Raw genomic sequence first — 22,790 nt, 5'->3', positions numbered from 1 at the left:
TCCACGCTGAGAGTCCTTTGCCAGTTTTATGAGGCGAAACCACAAAATGTCAGGTTAACAAAATCCTCACCCAGCAATTTCACCTTAAAATACTGGCTGTCAAGAACTTGCTTCCAAGATATTCAATAAATCACTAACTCTCTAAGGCAGGTTGCAAGTCAAATAAAGGCAAAAATTTGCATCATAGCAAATCTACATTAATCATTAGAACACAAGCTGATTATTTAGAACTACAACTTTATGGAAGAGAGTACAGCAGTATAATTTCAAATGTACCTGGTAGCCTATCCTAGTTTTTAATTGTGCTTACAGTTATACATTTGCACTTCTATAATTTATAAATTTTTAACTCTCTATTACAACCATTTCCAATCATTCAGACACTTGATTTGAGTCAACATGATATATACTAGAGAGGAGCTTGGAGACCTCAACTTACTGGTTCAATTCCTGGTTCTGCCACTTATGAACTATGTGTCTTTGAGATGGTTAATAATTTCCCTAAATAAGAAATCTCATCTTTGCATGTATAGTCAGAGTTAAGAAAGTCAGAGTGAGTATAAAAGGGAAAAAGGAAGTGCAAGGAACAGTTTGTAGCATAAGTGAAAATATGCCTATTAAGTGCATCCACCTGCACTTTTTCCTTTGTTCAACAGGAATGACAGAATATGAATTGGCCAACTGGCCAGGCCTAGGTACTGTATGATCATCCTCCAAGTTAATGATCTCACTTGCATTGCTAATATCCGGCTTTCATGACAATTATTAAACCATGTTGGATAACTATCCTGTAAGCAAGTATCTTTAAGTGGAATAGCCCATGCTTGAATATATATCTTCACACTCCTTTGTTGATCATGCTGCAAATCTCTGAAGAAGCTTCACAGTGGACTTTAACCACTCTTAGACTACCCAAATGGACAGAAATTTATTCCAAAGAAACATGAAACCTATGTTATTCTCTGGGCTGGAGTTAGTTACCTAAGAGCTCCCTCATTAAATATTTATTGGACAACTATTAAGTACCAGGCATTACAGCTTTCTCAGATTTCTCATCAGGACCTGGAGAGGATCATCACTTTTTCAGGCCTTAACTGTCTACCAAAACAATGGGTAGCAAAGGTGAGGGCTCCAAACTAAATAATGTGTATGGCCTATGGTACTGACATGAGAGCAGGTCACACTGTCCCATGCCAGTCTCCCAAAGGAAAGTAAATCATACTTTGAGTCTATTTAATACTTTTCTGACAAAAATGTAGTTTGTATAGGTCATGCTAAGGACCTGCATGATTTAGTACAGAGTGCAGAGGAGAATATACATGAGAGCAAACTATCAAAGACTGAAGATAACAATGTTTAAAAACCACTGCTGGAAGTTTTCCATGTGTCCTTGTTTCCATACTAATAATTACTATTGCTCTTCTTTTAATACATTGCAATTTTCCAAATTCCTTTGTAAATACAGATAAAATAGAATAGGAAAAGAAACCAGCATGCAACTCTTCCAACAGCAAAGGCTTTTATATATTTATGCTTCCCACCTCTAATAAAAAAACATACAAGTCTTTGATACAGACATGTGGACTGTATTCATATTAAATTCCCAATTCAATGATCATTCATGCTCTCAATCTCATAAATTGAGAAAGTTGAAAAGAAAATATTGGGCAGCCCGGGTGGCTCAGCGGTTTAGCACTGCCTTCAGCCCAGGGCCTGATCCTGGAGACCCAGGATCGAGTCCCACATTGAGCTCCCTGCATGGAGCCTGCTTCTCCCTCTGTGTGTGTGTGTGTGTGTGTGTGTGTGTGTGTGTGTGTGTGTCTCCCTCTCTCTCTCTCTCTCTCTGTGTGTTTCTCATGAATAAATAAATAAAATCTTTAAAGTTTTTTTTTTAAGATTTTTTATTCATTTATTCATAGAGACAGAGAGAGAGAGAGAGAGAGAGAAAGAGAGAGAGAGAGACAGAGACACAAGCAGAGGGAGAAGCAGGCTCCATGCAGGGAGCCTGACGTGGGACTTGATCCCGGGTCTCCAAGATCACAACCCAGGCTGCAGGTGGCGCTAAACGCTGCGCCACGGGGGCTGCCCTAAATAAAATCTTTAAAAAGAAAGAAAAGAAAATATTAAAAACTCAATTAAAACCCTGTAATCATTGTTCACATTAGACTATTAGGACCAAAAATCATGCATGTTCCTCACATTAAAAATTTACTTTTATCTTTCTATTATGTTCTCCTAATATTTGGAGACTACTTTTATTCACAAAATTACACTTATACACCCAGAGCAACATAAAGATCAGCAACATACTCTTGGTCTCCCCAAAACCTCAGAAAACAGAATCTATACTCGAGAATAAACTGTCATTGGCAATTAAGTGAAAATATTAGTGATCTCTTAGCACCCTAAATCTAATTATTAAATCTGGCCTTACTAAATGAATATATTTTAGTAGAGCACCTATACATTTTAGTAAGGTAGGAGATCTTAAGTACCTGCTGAAAAATTTAACCATTTAGCCATATACTACTATTAATAAAGAGCAGTCAATAACAAATGACTGACTCTAAGAATGAAGTTATGTAAATAAAGACAAAGCAAGCAAACCAACAATTGGGATTCTCATCAGAATGACAGAACTAAAGTAGCACACCGACTTTGGACACAGGCAAACAGGCCCTGATTTTAATGTGTTCTCTAACACTTAAAAGCAGCCAGTTTGGCTTTCTCCAATAAATTATGACACAGAAGGCAAAAAGAGACTTCCTAGGAATTTACGCTTTGATAGGCAACTCAAAGGATACAAAATTCTACCTTCTCTCCTGCATACACATAAAAGAAATCTAAGAAGTCTAGAAACCCCTTGTTACAAACAGATAGAAATTAGGTTGAATACAATTAGTTATGCTATGTTATATTATATATTATATATATTAGTTATATTATGGTTATAGTTATATTATGGCTAGGTCTTAATCCTCCTGATGCCCCATATTATATTTCTTGTATGGTAGGAGTTAAATAAATGCTCCATAAGCTTACTAAGCAAAACAATAAAATGTCATTTGGAAGTTAAGTGAAATTCTAAATGTTATTCAAATGCAAATTTAAAACAGTCTCAGCACTGGAAGTGAATAAAATTTTATCTATGTGCAAAAACTAAGTATAGATTATTAAGGATTTATTTGAGAGAGAGAGAGAGAAGCAGTCTCCTTGCTAGAGTGTGTAGCCCAACACAGGGCTTGATCCCAGGAGCATGAGACCATGACCTGAGCTAAAATCAAGAGTTGGACACAACCAAATGAGCCACCCAGGCACCCCAAAACTGAGAATAGATTAAAACAAATTTTAACTTTTTATAAGGAAAATGACACACAGTCATTATCTAAAATCCTCAAGATCTTTTTAAGTTGACTCATAAAATTCTATATGAAAGAATCTTTGGGTTTTAAAACAACGTAAAACCATTTGAACCAATATGAATTCTAATCAGACTTTCGGTAATTTTATGGAATGCTTCAGGATCAGACTTTGGTAACAGAATCTCAGCTGATAATAGCTCCTTTTCTTGTAGAAGTGACCAAATGTTTAAGAATAATCAGTTAAATCATATGAATGCTAAACATTTGTTTAGCTTTAAAGATCATAGCAATCACAGGTCCAAAATCAAACTTAAACTCTTAGTAACTAAAGGGCAAGGGCAAGCAGATTTGCAAAAGCAGCAATGCCTGACTTGAAGGTGACCTGGAAGAAAAAAAGGAAGAGAAAACAGAAAATGTTAGCTTTTGCACAATGCAAATATCAAAGCAAAGTGATTGCTTTAAAAACTTTTGTTCATGATAATCATCATATATTTATGTGGGTTAAAATTTTAATAAACATTTGGGGAAAACCATAATACTTATAAGGCTCATCATTCTATAAAATGCAGAGCAGCATTTACAGATTAAATGCTTCCTCTTTTAAGAATAAATGGGATGGCAATTTAAAAAGAAGACTAGGAGTTCCTTCCAACATTTTCAAAGTAATTAGTCTCATTAAAATTGCCAGAGGTGGGGATCCCTGGGTGGCTCAGCGGTTTGGCGCCTGCCTTTGGCCCAGGGCACAATCTGGAGTCCCAGGATCAAGTCCCGCGTTGGGCTCCCTGCGTGGAGCCTGCTACTCCCTCTGCCTGTGTCTCTGCCTCTCTCTCTCTCTATCATGAATGAATAAAAAAAAATAAAAATTAAAAAAAATTGCCAGAGGTACTATTCCATCTTAATCTGTTAGTAAGTAGTTTGAATTAAATAGGAAAAAAGTAGTTGAAAAAATAGGACAAAGATAGCAAATATTTACGGAGGAAGCACAATACAGAAACTTTAGTTGGCCGAAATAACAGGAAGATGAAAAAGAGCTAAAATAGAGGAAGAAATTATTGGTGCATTATTTTAAAAATCTACATAACAAATAACAAAGATCAGGATTAGCAAAGGAGAGAAGATTCTGAACCTTTTATCATATATGGCCTCCACCATCACCCTGACATTAGCAAAACAACAAATAAGAAAAACATTAGGATACTGGGAAACTTGTGCTTAGAGGTAGACCCTTATCCCACAGGTTCAAATTGAAAGCAAACCATCATATTTTGAATTTAATGCTCTCTGGGAAACTGGAGGCCACAATCCCAAAGAGACAACATCCTAATTTAAGATTCACAAATTCCACAACACAAGAAGACACAGATGATAGGTCTGGAGCCTGTTACAAGCAATCACTTCCTCACATACTTTCAATACTGGAACACAGTGTGACACATAGGAGTTAAATAATAACAGTAAGCAAGTATTTATTAAGTGCCTACTAGTATTGAAAAATAGCAAAAGAGATACAGTCCTATTCACATGAACCACATGTCAGGTACCTAAAATATAACATATTATCTATTTGATTTTGTAAGACATTATCTTCCCAGTTTTCCAGAAAGAAAACCAAGGCCAAGAGAAGTTACCTATCTTGTCCAATATTACAAAGTCAGTAGGAAGTCAGTAAGTGGAAGAATCTAAATTCAAATCCAATACTATGACTCTTGCCTGCATCCTGTACCATTAGTTCTACAGTCAGTATATTCTATGTGAGGATTGTACCACCCTCTAGGGGCATTTTTGGAAATCAGTGTTTCTGGTTGTCATAATGATTAGGAGACACTACAGATATTAAGTATCAATCAAGAATGTTAAAAGCTGTTCAATGCTTAATACAACAAAGAACAGTCCTGTTCCCTCCACAATTTTCAAATATCTGCCAGGCATTTGTGTAAATGAAAAATGTGTTTATAATCACTTGAACCTAGAATTTAACTCCATTTTATATCAAAACACAGAGTGGTTTTTAACCCACTTTTTAAAAACTCCAAGAGTTCCAGAAATTTAACTATCACTATACAGGAGAAAAAATATGAATCAATGAGATTTTGACCAAGAGGTGTTTACCATTTCAGAAAGTCACCTCATTCATGACTATTCTATTTGAGTGTTGGCACTGCCAATTTATTAAACATGTAGTTAGGCAAAACTTATAAATGTCCCAATATAACACATGTGGCAGGCAAAATGTCTTATCATGTCTTCTAGTTACATTCTAAATATTAAAATATATATATATATATATATTATTTTCCTCTTATTCCTCCCTTAATAATGATTATGGTATTATATTGGTTTCTCTATAAGTTATCAGCTTAAAAACATACATTAACTATGAATTTTACATCAAGATAAAAAAAGAACCTTAGAAAATACTGGTCAGAGAAAGCAGAGTTAGATCTTATAGGGTTGAGAACCACCACACTATATCATTGTGCCCCTAATTAAGACACAACTACACTATATCCTTGGCCTCACTATAACACAATTGGAATCATCCCAATTAAAAGAATCAACTCTACTTATGAAAATCTTTCATAGGTTACCGTCAATGGCAAGATAGTTCCTTAAACTGAACTCAAGTTCCTTACTCTAGAATTCAAGTTTGTTTATTTTGTCTCAAGATGAAATCTGTGCAGGACAGCAATAGCCAAACTAAAGGTACTATATAAAGTCTGTATTTTATCACTGGAATGGGTTAGTATCTCTTTTACTTACTGTATTTCTTGATTAAGTGTTCAGTGAATGTTCACAAAATGGTAACTGATTCCACAGCATTCTTATTTACAACTATTTTATAAATGTTTTCTCACAATTTTTTGATTCAGTACATAGACCCTAATATTACTCCTTTTCAATATGAAAATTCACAAAAAGAAGGCTTAATTTGCAGGGGTAGTAAATTAGAGCAGGCATACAATGGCAATAACTTAATATCTGAGTTTGAAAAATAAAGTCACGGCTTAAAATGGTTGTTTTTTTTTTTGTTTTTTGTTTTTTGTTTTGTTTTGTTTTGTTTTTACGGCTTAAAATGTTAATTGTGAATTAAAAGTTTTCCAAGGGTCCTCTAATTTCCTAACACAAAATACAGTAGTTTAGAAATATATATATAGGAAACAAGTATCCTCTACTAGCTCATGGATTTTACAGAACCTTGGTACATAAGCCAGATTATGACAAAACTTTTTAAATTTTTATTTCTTTAGAAAGAGAGAGAGGGGGGAAAGGAGCAGAGAAAGAGGGAGAGAGAGAATCTTAAGTAGGCTCCATGCCCAGCATGGAGCCCGATGCAGGGCTTGATCTAATAACCCCAAGATCATAATCTGAGATGAAATCGAGAGTTGGATGCTTAACCTACTGAGCCACCCAGGTGCCCCAAAACTTTTTTTAAAAGAATGAGGTGAATAATTCTTGCCCCATTGCAAATCTTTGTTTTACAGAAGCCTTCTAATACTTCTTACCTCACAGATAAGACTAAAATGCCACTGGTTATATAATGACTTAGTGGTTCAGCTTTGCTTTAGATCTTTTTCTAAAGTTCAGGTCAAAGGCTTCTCACTAAATGACTGTGCAAGATACACTCTGTTTATCACCAGATCTGGAATCACAATCAAAAGGTCTTCCTTCTAAATATGGCAAGCAATACCACACATGGAGCCATTGCCACTTTTAGCCATAAAAGCTGACCTTCAAACTACATTCTACACCACCAATAAAGTAGCTCCAAAACCATATACCATTTCTTGCTGCCTCCATGCAGTTGCTTTTTAGTTACATCACTGTCCCTACATATCATACTGAAGATATTATTAATTCTATGACTAAGCATGATAGAAAAGTCTTGCATAAAGTTGACAAATCAAAGCTGCCAGTGTAACAGGAAATAAAAAATAAAGCCACCAAGCAGAAAGGTAGTTTCACTTAAGCTGTACATTGGGCAGAGACACAAAAATCTTTGGGAATTTAAACCATAAACTAATATTCATTTAGACCTACAGTCTGAATCCACTACCAGCAAAGTCCAAAAAATTCTCAAGCAGACAACTTAACTTACGGTCATCTCAAGTTGTAGTGCCACCAGATTAGTGGCAGAAGCAAACAGATACTTCCTTCTAGCAGAACTTGAACTCAATTAAAGCCATTAGCAATTGTTAAATATCACAGATTAAATAGTTTTTTCAAAATTTTATTTATTTATTCATGAGAGACAGAGAGAGAGAGAGAGAGAGAGAGAGAGAGAGGCAGAGACTCAGGCAGAGGGAGAAGCAGGCTCCATGCAGGGAGCCTGATGTGGGACTCAATCCCGGGTCTCCAGGGTCATGCCCTGGGCCAAAGGCAGGCGCCATACCGCTGAGCCACCCAGGGATCCAAAAATCACAGATTATACAAGGACTCTTCTAAATTTCAGAGATGTTAAAATACAGAAAATTATAAAACTAATAACCAATAAAATAGTATATAAATGCTTTCAGAATTAACAAAAACAAATGAAAGCATAGTTAGGAAACAGACAAAAAGAGACTCAGTATCTCAACATTCAGGGCTATCAAAGGAGAAAAATAAAAAACCAAAGTTCTAGCTAGGGAATTACACTTTCTTGCTCACAAACCGGAAGCAACCTCCATCTTAAGGAGTGAAATAAGACGGTTAAGTTTCAAAACTTTTCTTTGTCTTTATATGTGTTATTTCCTGTAAAATAACTGTGTAAGCTGTAAAGTCCAAAAATAGTAATTTCTAACAATTTTTAAAATTCAAACTGAAAAATTAATATTTTAGAATATAATTAAAAAGGAAATTAAAGCTTAATCCCATTATCTCTGAAGTCAAATAAATAAGCAAACCTATACATATATGAAAAAATACAGAATACATATATGAAATAAATTATTTTTGCTCTTTATCAAAAGACTAAAGATGACAGGTGTATTTTTGTGTGCTCTTTAATGTTAACCAGATTCAGATTCACGATTTTATCAGTACTGAACCCATTATTAACTCTTTGACAGATCCATGAGTGTTCTTTTACTCATGTACTAATACTTGTTTAATTGAGTTAATTAATCACAGCCTAACCAAAATATCTCAAACAGACCTCACACAGCATTCAAAGTGTAGCCTGAAATCTAACCCTCCCTCCCTTTTCTTTAAACTGGCCTGGGGGATGAAGTCAATAAATTGTCAATTAATAACATACTTGCTTTGATGATTCTGCAGTAATTTATTGTCATCCCACTTCATAAATTTTTAAGTAAAAGTTCTGGGATTTCAAGTAAGATACCTCTTTCATGGGAAAACTCAGTTTTAAGAGTTTTCTTCTGCCAATAAACCAATAAGACAAACTAACTGATAATCCTCCCCCACTATACCATATAGGAATAAGCACTCAACCAGTGAAAGTAATTTGTTCCGCCAATGGCACAGAAAACTACTCAAATTAATTCACTAAATAGATCTGAATGTTAGTCTCTTACTTTTGGTTAAGGCCTGGGTTGAACTAGCTTATTCATAGACAAAACAGTCTTGAACACAGTAGTGTCAGTACAATACATGTAACTATCCCATCCACTACCAGAACAAAGGTGCTCTACTGTTTATATGCTCTATAACCACTAATGAGAATTCACTGCTACCCAAGACCAGCCTCCCCTAAACAACATCCTCTTCCCACTGAAGTCTGATATCCCTAAACAATAATGAAGACATATAATCCCTACCACATTAGCCTTGCTTGCACTCTAGATATCACTTTTACCTCCTGTCCACAAAGCCCTGACCTCTGTACTCAGATTCTTGGCCTTTTATTTACTCCCAGGGCACACTCCCAAACTAACATATTTATCCTACCCATCCAGCCTCTTGTCCTGTAAATGACAGACTCCTGACTTCATGTCCTCCAAGGACTAATCTTCTAACCAATTTGCCAGGTGCTCTTAAAAGCAACACAATGAACCCTCTTCAGATTCATTACAATGAATATGCAACATAAAGAGGGAAACTTTTATATTTCTAGTCATCCGATAAAATAAAATCAGTATGCATTACTAAAATAAAAAATTAAGAATTAAACAGAGTGATGCTCTAAGTAGGCTAAGTGAGAAACATTTTAAGTAGGCTCTATGCCCATTATAGGACTCAAACCCATGACCCTGAGATTGAGCCACATGTTCTACTGACAGGGTCAGTCAGATGCCCTGAGAGACATTTCTGACAGTGACTAGTACTCATGAGAACAGACAAAAACAAATTGTGATTGTCAAAGTGGTAAATAAGTAATGGGAAGAAATGCATGAATGACTAATGTCAAATGGGCAAAAGCTTGGGTTTCAGTCCATTTCCTTATTTTTGTGTCTTGAGAACAACTATTAGCAGTTAATTCTCATTATCTCCCGTTAAAAACAAATTTTCCATGTGACCATTACCAAAGATATTAATCTCATTTAAAACCATTTTGTAACTGGATAAACTTTTATTGAACATTAACCATATGCCTAAACCTAAATATTAAACATTAAGAGATAAATAAGGGGCGGGGGGGACCTGACTGGCTCAGTCTGCATGTAACTCTTGAGTTTAAGAGTTGGGATCTTGAGTTTAAGCCCCAGGTTGGGAGTAGAGACTACTTTAACAACAACAACAACAACAACAACAACAACAAAATAGTAAGAGTCACTGCATTTGGGCTCCTCATAATTTAGTAGAAAACCCTGACAAAAATAAGTCATAATTTTTGATAAGTGTTTTAATAAAGTATTCAGAATAGGTTACAGAATGTAAAGAAGCAAACATGAAGGGACCTAACTTGCTTTAGGAAAGAAGTATGCAAATGCATTTTCAATGGAAGTAGAGCTTCAATTGAACAAAACAGGCAAGAGAAAAGCAGGGAGAGCTTCCTATGCACTGAAATTATATACACAAATGAAAATGGAACAGAGAACAGCATTTTTTAAGACTGAAAATGACCTGATGGGATGAGCACTTGGGTGATATACTATATGTTGGCAAATCGAACTTCAAGAAAAACAAATTTAAAAAATCTATAAAACTGAAAATGATTCCACATAGTGGGAGAATACTGTATATGTGAAAACACTATACAATATTAGAGTTGTAAATAGTGCTTAGAAGTCTGAACTTTATCCAGAAAGCAGTGAGGGAGTCATTAAAAAGTATTTTAAAAGGAAGGGGCAGCCCGGGTGGCTCAGCGGTTTAGCGCCACCTTCAGCCTGGGGCCTGATCCTGGAGACCCAGGATGGAGTCCCATTTCAGGCTCCCTGCATAGAGCCTGCTTCTCCCTCTGCCTGTGTCTCTGCCTCTCTCTCTTTCTGTGTCTCTCATGAATAAATAAATAAAATCTTAAAAAAAAAAAAGATTTAAAAAAGTATTTTAAAAGGAAGTGAAAGGATCAGATTTGTCTTTATAGAGAAGCCTTAGGATTTGGTGACTGCATAAATAGGAAAGATGTGAAATGAAGGAAGGGAAAAGTTTAGAGCAATCGCTAGGTTTCTGATTGGACTAATAATACAACCACTCATCAATACAGAAGAATGCAGGTCGAAGTACAAGCTTAAAGTAAAATGGGAGAAAAGAAGTTGGAAGTGCTGAGTCTAAGGTGCCTGTGAATTATCTAAAAGAAATTTCTCACAGATAACCAAAAATTTATCTGCTGCTCAAGGAAAATGCTGTCACTATGAATATTAAGGGATAATACAAATTTAACATTTTATCTTTATAGAAATGATTGGAACAATCCAATGTTAGACAATAGTGTCACCTCCTTTTAGCCACTGGAATCAATTCTTTATTCAATGGGGGAAAAAATTTTCTTTTAAAGCAATCACATTTGCCAGCGGAAATGAACTTCATTAAAATTTTCCTTCTTTTCTTCTACCTGAATATCCTCTCATAGCAAAGTGATTTCAGATAAACCAGGAAATGAAGACTACTTTTTTGGGTTTTTCCCATCACATACTTTTGTCATTACAATAAAAACTACTAACATTTGTATGTACCAAATCTTATTCTAAATGCTTTACCTACGAGTTCACTTGATCTTCATGACAACCCTATGATGTATTATTATTCTTATTTTACCAGTGAGAAAGTTGCCATAAAGTCCAGAAACTTGCCAGTGATTGTAGAGATAGGACATAGGAGCCAGGAATCAGTGTGATTTCAAAACCCATGCTTTTAACCACTATACTATGCCATCTGTCATAAATCATATTACTCTAATAAATTAGGAATATGCAAATAACAAAATTTACTCAGAAGCTATGGAGAACTACAGATAGAAACAAATAAGTAGATATGAGCATTAATGGAAAAACAGATCCCCCTAGTAAGAAATCTTGACTATATCTTTACTTAATGAGAATCTTTCAGGCACTGAGCCACACACAGTACTAAATAATCACACACAAAAAACAAACACTCTCAAGCTGCATTGTGTCGGAGACTATGCACAGGATTTCTGTAGCTGCCTCAGAATCTTATTACTACTAGAATTTCACTTTTGGAGTCACTGATCCTAGAATGCAAGAAGCTTCAAAATATTTAAAACATTCTTCATTCTTAATGACACCTCAATTCCTTCAATAGTGGTATCACTATAGAGAAAATACACGGAGCTAAAGTGCAGTATGAATTACATGGAAACCTGAACCATAAGAGAAATGTGTGCCCATTGTCTCTAGCATCAATTTCATAAAATAATCATGCTTTCTCTATCTCTTCTCTTTCTCAACTGCTTTTAAACAACAAATTTAGACCTTTTCATAATGTTATTCATAAGGCATAATTTTTACTTGGCATTCAGCATCAAAATACTGAAATGCTAATGTGAAGCGCTAGGAATTACTAAAAGTCATTAGGGTTTGTCCTAGTATGGAGCGATGACCAGGTAAAGTAAACTAATGGCAGAAAATTCACTATCTTCAAACCCCTGGATGATGTCTTGAGAGCCGTTTTGGTGCATTAGAAAATATGAATGGCCCTGCCTTCTTAGACGGAGTGTCTTTAGAGACAGGTGAAGTAAGGAGCTACATGGAGACAGAACTACAGTAGTAGTCCTCTTACTTGATACTATAATGAGTAATTTAGTTGATGGCAAAATATAATCAGTTAAATTAAGAAGTCATTAAGAAAGAATATATCTATATCTTAAATATTTTATTTAAACATAAAACAAAAATGTACATTTTTACTGATCTTTAGATGTAGATAAAGTCAAGAACTTCAAATTCAAGTTTTACCTCATCTTATATAAACACCTTTAATAGATCACATAACAATTACTACTTTCAACTTTCTTAAAAAAAAAATAAACTTCCTGTTCCATAATGGAACTACTATAATAAAATGAGATAGCACCCTTAATATGGTGCCTGACACTAATAAGCACCCAAAAAGTGTTTAATATTTTAATTATACACACAGAAATTCATTTATATAAAATGACATCTATCTTAATATATCTGATCCTATCAATAATCCTATGAAGTTGGGTAGTATTTATTATAATTTCCATTTCCCAGTTAAGAATATTGAGGTACACAGCTCATAGCAATAACACCCAATAAATGATAGAGCTGAGGTTTGAATCCAGTGTTAGAGGAATGCAGGCAATTGCCCTTGAACAGGTAAGTGAAGGAAAAGGAGAACTAGTAAGAGAATACAGAAAAAGCCATCATTATCTTCAAGTCAACCCCTTTCATAACTAACACCTAGGCTGGAAAGAATAAAGCATTTAGGATCTGGAAACCGTACTCTTATTCAAACAGCTATTAGAGTTGGTCACAAACTGATTTGTGAGTACAGCAACCACTTTAAGAGTCACTACTCATTGTGTTGAGAAAATTCTAAGCAGATTTTCAAGAACCATTTGTTTGGGATACAGAAGATACCCAACATAACAATGTTACTATGTTGCAGTTGCAAACTGTTACAGTATAAATATTCTACAACCAGCACTCTACTCAGATGTTAACTGACATAATTATTTTTCAAAAGATGACATAAACTTAGTAAGAATGAATGATCTGTTTACCAAGGAGCAAATTAATGGCTCATGTGATATTCACTGAGGTATAACCAGAGACAAAGAAGCTCAGGCAATATTCTGGAATGGAGTTAAGAGAGGGATTACCAAACAAGACCACATGAACTGATGGAATCCTGCCTAACTGTGTTCACCCTTGGCTTTACACACATGCACACACACGTGTGCATGCGCGCACACGCACGCACACACACATACACTTTGCTTAAAGAGATCTAAAATAAGACAAGTACAGGAAAGGATATCAAAGGATAGGACTCAAAAGGAGGAAATTTAAGGATTTATAAACATACAGATCTGATCTTATAAATAAAACTTTTCTTTGCTAGCACATGCTCTTTCTAGATCAGTAGGTTATAGTTACATATTCATGTCAAAACAGCAAAGCAAACTACTTAGCTCATGTTAATTGCAAATTTTTTAATGTAAGGATAGACTAAGAATCTTCAAATTCAGCAGAATTAAGAACTAAAACCTAAATTCACGTTAAATATGGAATCATTCTGTTGATGAAAATTAAAAAAAACCCACTAGTAATAAAAAACCTGCCAAAACTGCATTAAATACTTTACATACATAAGTTTTTGTAAGGTTTAAGTAAAATTAAGTAGTAGGTGCTAGCTCTTTATATTCACTATCTTTAATCTTCAAAACAAACTCTACAAAGGAGTGAATTTGCTTTCCAAATTTTACAGGTGGGAAAATGGAACTCAGGGAGATTTAAGTATGTTTTCCAAGTGATAACAATAAAAGCAAATACATATTTGAAAACAAGTTTGACTGATTCTAAAGTCTAATTTCTTTCTCTTAAATGATGCTGCAAACAAAACTGAAGAAATGATTTGTAAAATAATTCTGAGTAGATATAACCATTAAAACCTTCTAGAAAAAAATAAATTTACATATCAATGACTGAGCTATTTGACCTTTCAGAAATCTCAAAAAGAGAACCTTACTGTTAATAATTAAGACAAGACTCATTTGAATTCTCTGCAGAGTTAACCATTTCCACTTAAAATTTGTAGTACAAAATTAGAAAAATCCAAATACACACCAATCATACTATCTACCAAGAAGAAATCAATTATATATGTAGACATAGAACACTACAATGTCAAGAAAAATTAGGATGAAAAGCTGTTTACTAAAATAGAAAGATGGCTCTAAAACACAGGAAAGTGATAAAGTAGGTACAGAAGAGAATATATGGTATGAAAATTATTTTTCCAGGATTGTGTATTTATACATGTAACCATATAAAGTGTCTGAAAGGATATATGTCAAAATATCAGCCCTAGTTAGTTACTTTTTAGGTCATAGTATTTAAGATAATTGTTAATACTTCTATTTATTTTTCTTTTGTGTTTGAATTTTTGCACTATTTATCGTAAAAAAGTATTTTCATTTTGAGAAAAAGAATGAGCACATGATTTTACATATTATTCAACATGAACATGAGGAGTAATGATACCTGTTAAATAAATCCTAATAAACCTAATCAATCCATACAATGTTTTCAAAAAAAAGCCATGTTAGTTTTTTATAACAAAAATAGCTAGACACGTTTCCAAATTTTACCCCCCAGAAAAGTTACAAACACAATGACAAGTTTATTAAAAATTTATGGGTACTAGAACAACATATGCTCTTCCTAGTTTTGACCAGGTCTGGGACAGAAAAGTTATATACACATGCAATACTGAAAACATAATTAAAAGAATCACAAAGAAGTCAAGTGAATCAATTCTAAACTCATCTTTTGTGTTAACATTTACAGTATATACATATATCCATATTTTGTTGCTCTTGACATGATTTATGACCAGTCAGATTCAATCTTTCAAATTCAGATCAGGTCCCTTCTGATCATAAAAAACTAATATTTAACCTTTTTTTTTTAATTTATTTATTTATTTATGATAGTCACACAGAGAGAGAGAGAGAGAGGCAGAGACACAGGCAGAGGGAGAAGCAGGCTCCAGGCATCGGGAGCCCGACGTGGGATTCGATCCCGGGTCTCCAGGATCGCACCCTGGGCCAAAGGCAGGCGCCAAACCGCTGCGCCACCCAGGGATCCCTATTTAACCTTTTTTTAATAACACATTTCAAAATATACTTCTCTCATTACCTCTTTTCCAACTATGTTGTTCAGAAGCATAGTTAACCTGCACATAAAGTTACTATATAAATAAATGTCATATGTATTAACAATCTATTACTTTCTGATATTATCTCCCTCTTTTGTACTGCTTAGTTATTTCTGCAAAACCTTCTCAATATGGTACCAGCATAATACCTCTAAATATATGAACGTCAATTGTTTGTCAATGAGGATATCTTACACTTTTTAATCATGACAAATATTTTAAACACATCAACTTAAAAATACAAACTAGTCAAACATGGTATCTTCAAATACTGTGTCTATAGCCATCAACTCAGCCACAATGCGCTTTTCTCTATTCTACATCTATCTGTTGGATACTGTCATAACCCAACAACTTTGTTAGAATGATTTTACTGTCCTCTACCTAAAAAACACCATAATAAATAACAATAATAAGCAAATTCCCTTGTTTTATAACATGAACGGTGATCTCTTTAAAGGAATATCTTTAAACACAAAGATATTCAGTGCCTGGTATTGCAATCATTTAATAGATTAAGAAACATTAAAACATGAGATCAAGTTATTTATATAAAGACTGGGTTCCACAGTTAGAATTAGAATTCACCAGTAACAGCCTCAAAGTTGTGGATACATTTCTTCATATAACATGAATTTCCCTGAGCTATGCTGTATCACTTCAGGATATTTTCTAAAAATCCTCTTTGAACTTGACATGAAAAGAGTAGTGAAAAGAAGATAAACAAGGAGCACAGATAATTATTAACAGTTTTGTTTATAAATAATTGTGACTCAAAACAACCCACAGACTGTATTTTAGAAAAAAGGTAAAAATTTTGCACACAAATGGATATAATATATAAAATTTACCCCAGAATAGCAAATTTGCAGAGCATATTTTGTTACTGTTAAACACAAACACATTTTAGACTTCATTTAAAGTAAATAAATTAACCTCTATTAATATATTTAAATTATTTTATATTTTTAGAGATCTGAGTATATGTGACAAACATATAAGCAAAGTATAATCACCTCGTTTAGTTTTTATAAATTTTAAATGTACAATAGCTAAGTATGATCATTTAAGCTACAAACTTCAGAGGCTTTACTTCAGAGGCTATAGTCATTAAAAGTAATGGATAAAGCTGGTCAGTAATTAAATTGATCACATCTCCCTGAAGGCCAAAAACCTAATGGATGACAACAGAGCTCAACATTTTCCAGCTGCTGAGAAGTAAAGGCTTTCAACATTTGGATGTAGGTAGGCATCTTATTTTCCCAGGATTTCAAAGTCCACATGCAGGCTGCTGTTCAGCTATAATAAATGAGTAATTCAAGTAGGGCATGACTGCTTCTTGTATTAACTTGATAAAGATGTTTCACTCCAAATGCATCAACAGTTGTGTTAAGTCATCCCTTTCACAGGCTGACTGAGACTTACTTATGCTATGCTTTGTTAACAACGAATCCAATAAAAAAGAGGAGGGGGAATTTATTAACTTCTGCATTTGTTTTTCTAAGGCTAAAAATCAAGTTTTACTTAATAATTAACTCCAAGCTAAACCACATGAAAACTAAATATAATGGTCCCAATACTTATTTTAACTTTAAAAATTGGTCTTAGAAAACAAAAACAGTAATAAGTATCCCAAATATTTTATACTTTACAATAACATTGTAAAATCAAAAAATCTTAATACATTTTTATTATAATTATCTGAATATACTGAAATACTCTAGAAAGAAAACTACTTCACCATAAAGACGTACTAAACACTTTTTAACAATTACACTTTTCACACTTTCACAAAAATATGGACTTCAACTAATAATTACAGTAACAGTATAGGACAATTAAAAGTAGTTGTAATGTTTAAACAATAAATTTTCATCTCATATGCAGTCTTCTATCGTTCCAGACTTAAATATCAATCCTCTTTGAGAAATCTTTGCTAGTATCATTAAATCCTCCCTTCTTGATTCAAGTTTATCTCTCTTCTCTATTTCTAGATAGTACTTTTCTCCCAGCCAGTTGCATTTGTCAAGCTTGTTCTTAGAATTAGCTATATGTATATACAACTTAATAGGGCTCTATACTGAATATCTTTTTTATCAGCCAGTAGCAGTGTCATACATGCACCTAGTAATTCATAAATAGAACTCAATAAACTGAATAATCAATGATTTAGGGTTTGAATTTTCTCTATAGTCTTTGCTCTCTGGTGTAATGAATTCTAAAGTCAAACTGCTTGGGCTCTACTGAAAATGCTTGAAATAATACCTGGCACATAGGAAGAATTAGAAAAAATAGCAGTATTATACCAACTGCCTCTATCACCCTAAATAAAACTTGCTTCTGGTCCCTTTGTTCCTCATCTTAGTCAAAGGGGCCCTACTATGTACCTAGTTCTCCAAACTAGAACACTAGATGTTTACCTACTGTACCCTCTCCCTCAGATATCATCTTCAATTAACCATCAGCTCCTACTGATTCTGACACATTGCAATCCCACAAATGTGTGTAACTCTCTTGACATTATCCTTTTCTTCAATGCAACATTCTCCTACCTGATTTCGCCTGCCTCCTTACCCTCATCCACCCCACTCCCTAAATTGGTTTCTAAAGCATAAATATGATAAAAACTTTCCAAATCCTCCCTTAGCAGAGAGTCCAAACCTTTAAAATGACTTTCAAGGCCTTTCATAGCCAGAAGAGATTACTGATCTCATCAGGCATTAACTCTTATCATGCTCCTGTTCCATTCTAAACTGCGATTCCAGGGATCTTAGTTGCAGGTTCCTGAAACCTGACCCATTGTTTCTCCTCTAACTCATAATTAAGCACTTTCCTTGGACATGGCTGATTCCAGCAAACTTTTCCCAAGTCCCAAGTCTGAGTAAAAGCTTCCTTCAATGTGAATTCACACTACCTTGTTTTATAACAATGTTTTAACTACCTTTAAGCTACATGCTTTACCTATTTATCCTCTCAATGAACCATAAGCTCATTAATAAGTTAAAAAGGGTCTTTTTTTATCTTTATATCCTCAGGTTCTAGGACAAAGTAAAATAAAGGAAGATAACAAATAAAGGAAGATAACAACCTGGTTACCTGAAAGGGTCCTTTAAATGAATATACAGTATAAAAAGAACATCTGACAAGAAAGTCAGATCTCTTCAACTCACTATCTGCTTGACTCTGAAGACATCTGACCATCTGAAAAATGCCTGCTTTATTCTTTACTTCTAGACTAGAAGTGATCCTGAAAGTTTCTCTCCCTTAACATTTACATGTTCTACCCAAGATTAATAGTTTTAACAAAATATTATTTTAAGGATAACTGGTAATTAATTATTTTACAATATCAAATTGATTTAAGAAAAAAACCCTCTTACCCAGTAACTGCTAGTTAAATGTTGCCTATTTTTCCTTCCCTCTCCATTCCGTGGCTGCCCATCACTTCCTTTCCTCTCCTAAAGATTATTCACTAAGCTGTGCCTGCCTTTCATCAACTATAACTCATTAATTGAGAAAATTTCATGCTCACCTATAGGAATATCTTTAAATTCTTGACTTTTCTTTTTCCTGTTTCTCTGTCACTTCCTTTCCAATCATTCCAAAAGAATGTTCTAGTTCTCTACTGGAGTCCAGAATTAACCCTGATCATAGCTAACAATCTTATGAGTGAAGGGGAGAAAAAAACTACAGTTAGCACCATAACAACACAGGTTTGAAGTATGCAAGTCCACTTACATGTAAATTTTTTTCAATAAATACAATACAGTCTATAAATATATTTTCTCTTCCTTATGATCTTCTTAGTAATATCTTCTTTTCTCTAACCTACTTTATGAACACAATATATAATGTAAAGGTCACTTCTGAGCAACAGGCTTAAGCAAAGGAATATATAGAAAGCAAGGCAAAAGGTACCACGGTGATCCCAAGCCCCTGACTGAATACAGAAGGCCCATCAGGTGACTCACCTCAAAACAGCCATAGGCCCTAACTAACCAATGGGCCACTTAAAACCAGGCACAGTTACCAAGAAAAAGGAATATTCCATACACATCCATATGTCCTCACTTTCTTCTCTTTAAATACAGCCACACCTATGGCCTCCTTCCTGCCCACCACTCCCTCTGCCTCAGGTGAGTTCTGATTTCACTTGCAGCACTGCTGGCTTCTGCCCAATCAGGTGGCCCCATATTTGGGGCTTCCATCCCATCAGGAGAGATATCACATTATAATACATAAAACATACAAAATAGATATTAGTCAACTCTTTATCAGTAAGGCTTCTTAGTGAACAGACGGCTATTAGCAGTAGGTTTTGGGGGAGCCAAAAGTTATACATGGATTTTTTACTATGTGGGGAATCCTTGCCTCCCATCCCTGTGTTGTTCAAGGTTAGCTACACTTAGAAATGAGGGCAAAAACAACAAAAAAGGAGCACTGTTACTGACCTCTGATGTCCCTGAAATGCCAATAAATATCTTTCAAAATTTCTCTAAAAGTATGTTTTTACTATTCCATTCTCCTGTCTACTTTTACTTTAAAAGTAACTGGTAAGTCGTAGGTATTGACAAAGCACTTGGCTGAAGAGAATATTACAAGGTTTCAAAAGTTAATTCAAGTTACAGTCTACAGAATTAGCCTACAATTATTCAATTATCAATACCTCCTTTGAACATGAGGACACTGAACTTCATCACTGCCCTCTGCCGGTGGCATTATTTCCCTTTAATTTTCCCTCCATGTACTGAATCTTTTGCCTCACAGAATTACTTCTGACCTGCCTCTATATTTAAACCATCCACAGCTAAAAATAGCCTAGCCATCTGGAATTTAGTAAGGTTTGTAGGAAAAAAATTGTGCTTCAATGAAAAGCTCTGCATTGTTTTGAATACACTGCTCCAGGTTATCAGAGTCTGAGTCCACGGAAACTCTGCACCTTTCACTGCCTTTAAGTTTGAGTTTTCTTAGAAATCTGTACACTGTAGATAGCTGAGAGCAATGAAAAACAATTCTGGACTACAGATGTAAAGAAACTGTCATGAAGAAGTTCAACTGACTGTCCTTCCCCACTATGGAAGAAGATAGTTTTGTGTCCCTTTCCAAATTTATTACAGCATTACTGATCTATAAATGTGTCCTTCGTTGTTGTTCTCCTTGATCCTAGTTGTAACATGTGCCTGATTCTTTCATTGACAATGATGCTAATAATCTTTAACATATGTCCATTTTATATCTACACAAGATTCATGATGGTATTTTTTTTAATTACTCTTTAACACACTGAGGCCAAACTATATTTCCCCCCATAGACCAATTCAAAAATAAAATGATGTGGGCCTGTAGACAAGCCTAGACCCAAATGGTAAAATTTCATTTCCTTTTGGCCACCCTGTATGTACAAAATACTTATCACATACTTGTCATGATCCCTGCCCTTAGGAACTCTCGGTTTCTCAAGAGGAAGGAATCTGACAATATTGTCTGTCAGTGATATGCTCATAGCAGGGTGATGCTGCTGAGAAGGGAGTTAGTGACTGGGAAGGGAGAAGCCAGAGGAGAAGAGTAAGGACTAAAGTCAGAGAAAGGTGAAAATAAACAAGACTCCCAAAGAAGTGCTTAACTCTCCCACATTAATGGATAGCTGACTCTATCTCTCATTCACAAAACAAAACAGCATAAGGATGATTCCTATATATACTGTATCTACTACAAGAAGTGCAAAAGCAATAAAATCAAGTTTCTTCTAAAGGGATGAGACAAACAGGGAAGTGTCAAGTAGCAAAGACTAGTAACACATCTATGTGTTTCATAAAACAATTCCTGCTGGTGCACTACGGCTGCTACTTTCCTTCTGGCCAACATGACAGCTCCTATACAGCCAACTTCAAATCTGGTTAGGAAATGCAAAACCAAAAACTTGCTTTGAAAACATCACTTTCTAAAATAAATTTAAGTAATGGTATCTTTTTGGTCTTTATAAAAATACACAAAACATTACACATTTTCTGGGAACATTCACTTGAAGTCCATTACAACCTGAAACACTCCTTATCATTTATTATTTACAAATAAAGCTACTACTTATTTACTTTGAATGCCAGTTTTTTATTATAGAGGCAGTAAAAAATGCAAAATTTTGACCTTGTGCTATAAATGAAGGAAACCACTGGTCACCCACAAGTCCCAAGGGATATCACCCTTTGGCTTCCCTCCAGAATCTGGGACCTTTCAAAGAAGCAAAGTAATTTCCTGTTGCTATTGAGCCTGTTCCTGAATTCAAGCATCATGGCATCCAGGAGATATTTCAATCAGGAAAGTTAGATTCTGGGACAAGGTAAAGGATTCACTACTAGCTTCAGAACTGCATACACACTGGTTTACAGAACTTGAAGAAAAGTTTTAAGTGACTAGGTATCAGTTGGCTGTAGAGAACAAGGCAGGAAATGAGAAGACTCAAGAGAAAAACCTTAAGTTTTAAAGGAAAACATGATTAATATAGGGTACTTTCTAGACAGAGAATTAATACTATTAAATACACATCAGCTTTAATACATGTATGTTTTAAATATATCTGTAAATTCCCTTGATTACTATCTGAGACAGAAATTTACATTTTTTACTTGAAAACATTGTGTTATTACAAGATATTACTTGAACTTTTCCAAAAATAGTCAAAATGCATTTGGCAAATATTTTATCAAATCTTTCATTGTGTGTGTGCATGTATGTTTAAACAGGAAAAAAAAAAACTTAATTAGTAGGATTAAAAAAATTCTCTATGCTAAAAAGGCAACATTCTCAAAAGGCTATGTCCTGGTAACTATCATAATCCTTTAAAAATTGTTTATATTATGATTAAAAATCACTTTGCTCCTATATTCCCACAACTAGTTCATATGGTAAAGAGATCAGTAAACTTACTTTTATGCGTAACATCTTTAACATTTGCTCCCCTTTCTGTGCTTGTGATTAAATGTAACATTTTGAAATCCCAAAGTTCTGAGAAAAACATAAATCCTTGTCTCACAGCTGCTGTTTGACTCTGGAAACACATGCATTTTCTTTTCAAGCATCTACCATCAAAACTCCCAAAGGGCTTGGACTGGAGAACACCTGCATCTCTTCATTTAGTTCCAATAACAGAGCCTAAACTCCAAAATTACAAAAATAGACGTTCTG

The 22,790-nt window shown here is 34.5% G+C and overlaps 1 protein-coding gene across 19 annotated transcripts in view; it reads right to left on the bottom strand.

Annotated features, from left to right (window-relative positions):
• The window catches only part of VPS13B (vacuolar protein sorting 13 homolog B), a 733,948-nt gene that overhangs the window by 483,954 nt on the left and 227,204 nt on the right, over positions 1 to 22,790 (bottom strand). The window contains exon 20 of one of the 19 annotated variants that reach the window (XM_072773985.1): positions 1,954 to 2,098. The exons of 17 other annotated variants lie outside the window; for them this stretch is intronic. In XM_072773985.1, the coding sequence (XP_072630086.1) occupies positions 2,088 to 2,098 (11 nt within the window). In that variant the 3' untranslated portion in view covers positions 1,954 to 2,087. Of the gene's footprint in view, positions 1 to 1,953; positions 2,099 to 2,253; positions 3,745 to 22,790 lie in introns of those variants that run through there. One more of the 19 variants, XM_072773984.1, reaches the window with a different exon arrangement.

Source organism: Canis lupus, chromosome 14 (assembly GCF_048164855.1).
Source record: "Canis lupus baileyi chromosome 14, mCanLup2.hap1, whole genome shotgun sequence".
Classification (NCBI taxonomy): Eukaryota; Metazoa; Chordata; class Mammalia; order Carnivora; family Canidae; genus Canis; species Canis lupus.
This window is presented reverse-complemented; position numbering and strand designations above follow the sequence as displayed.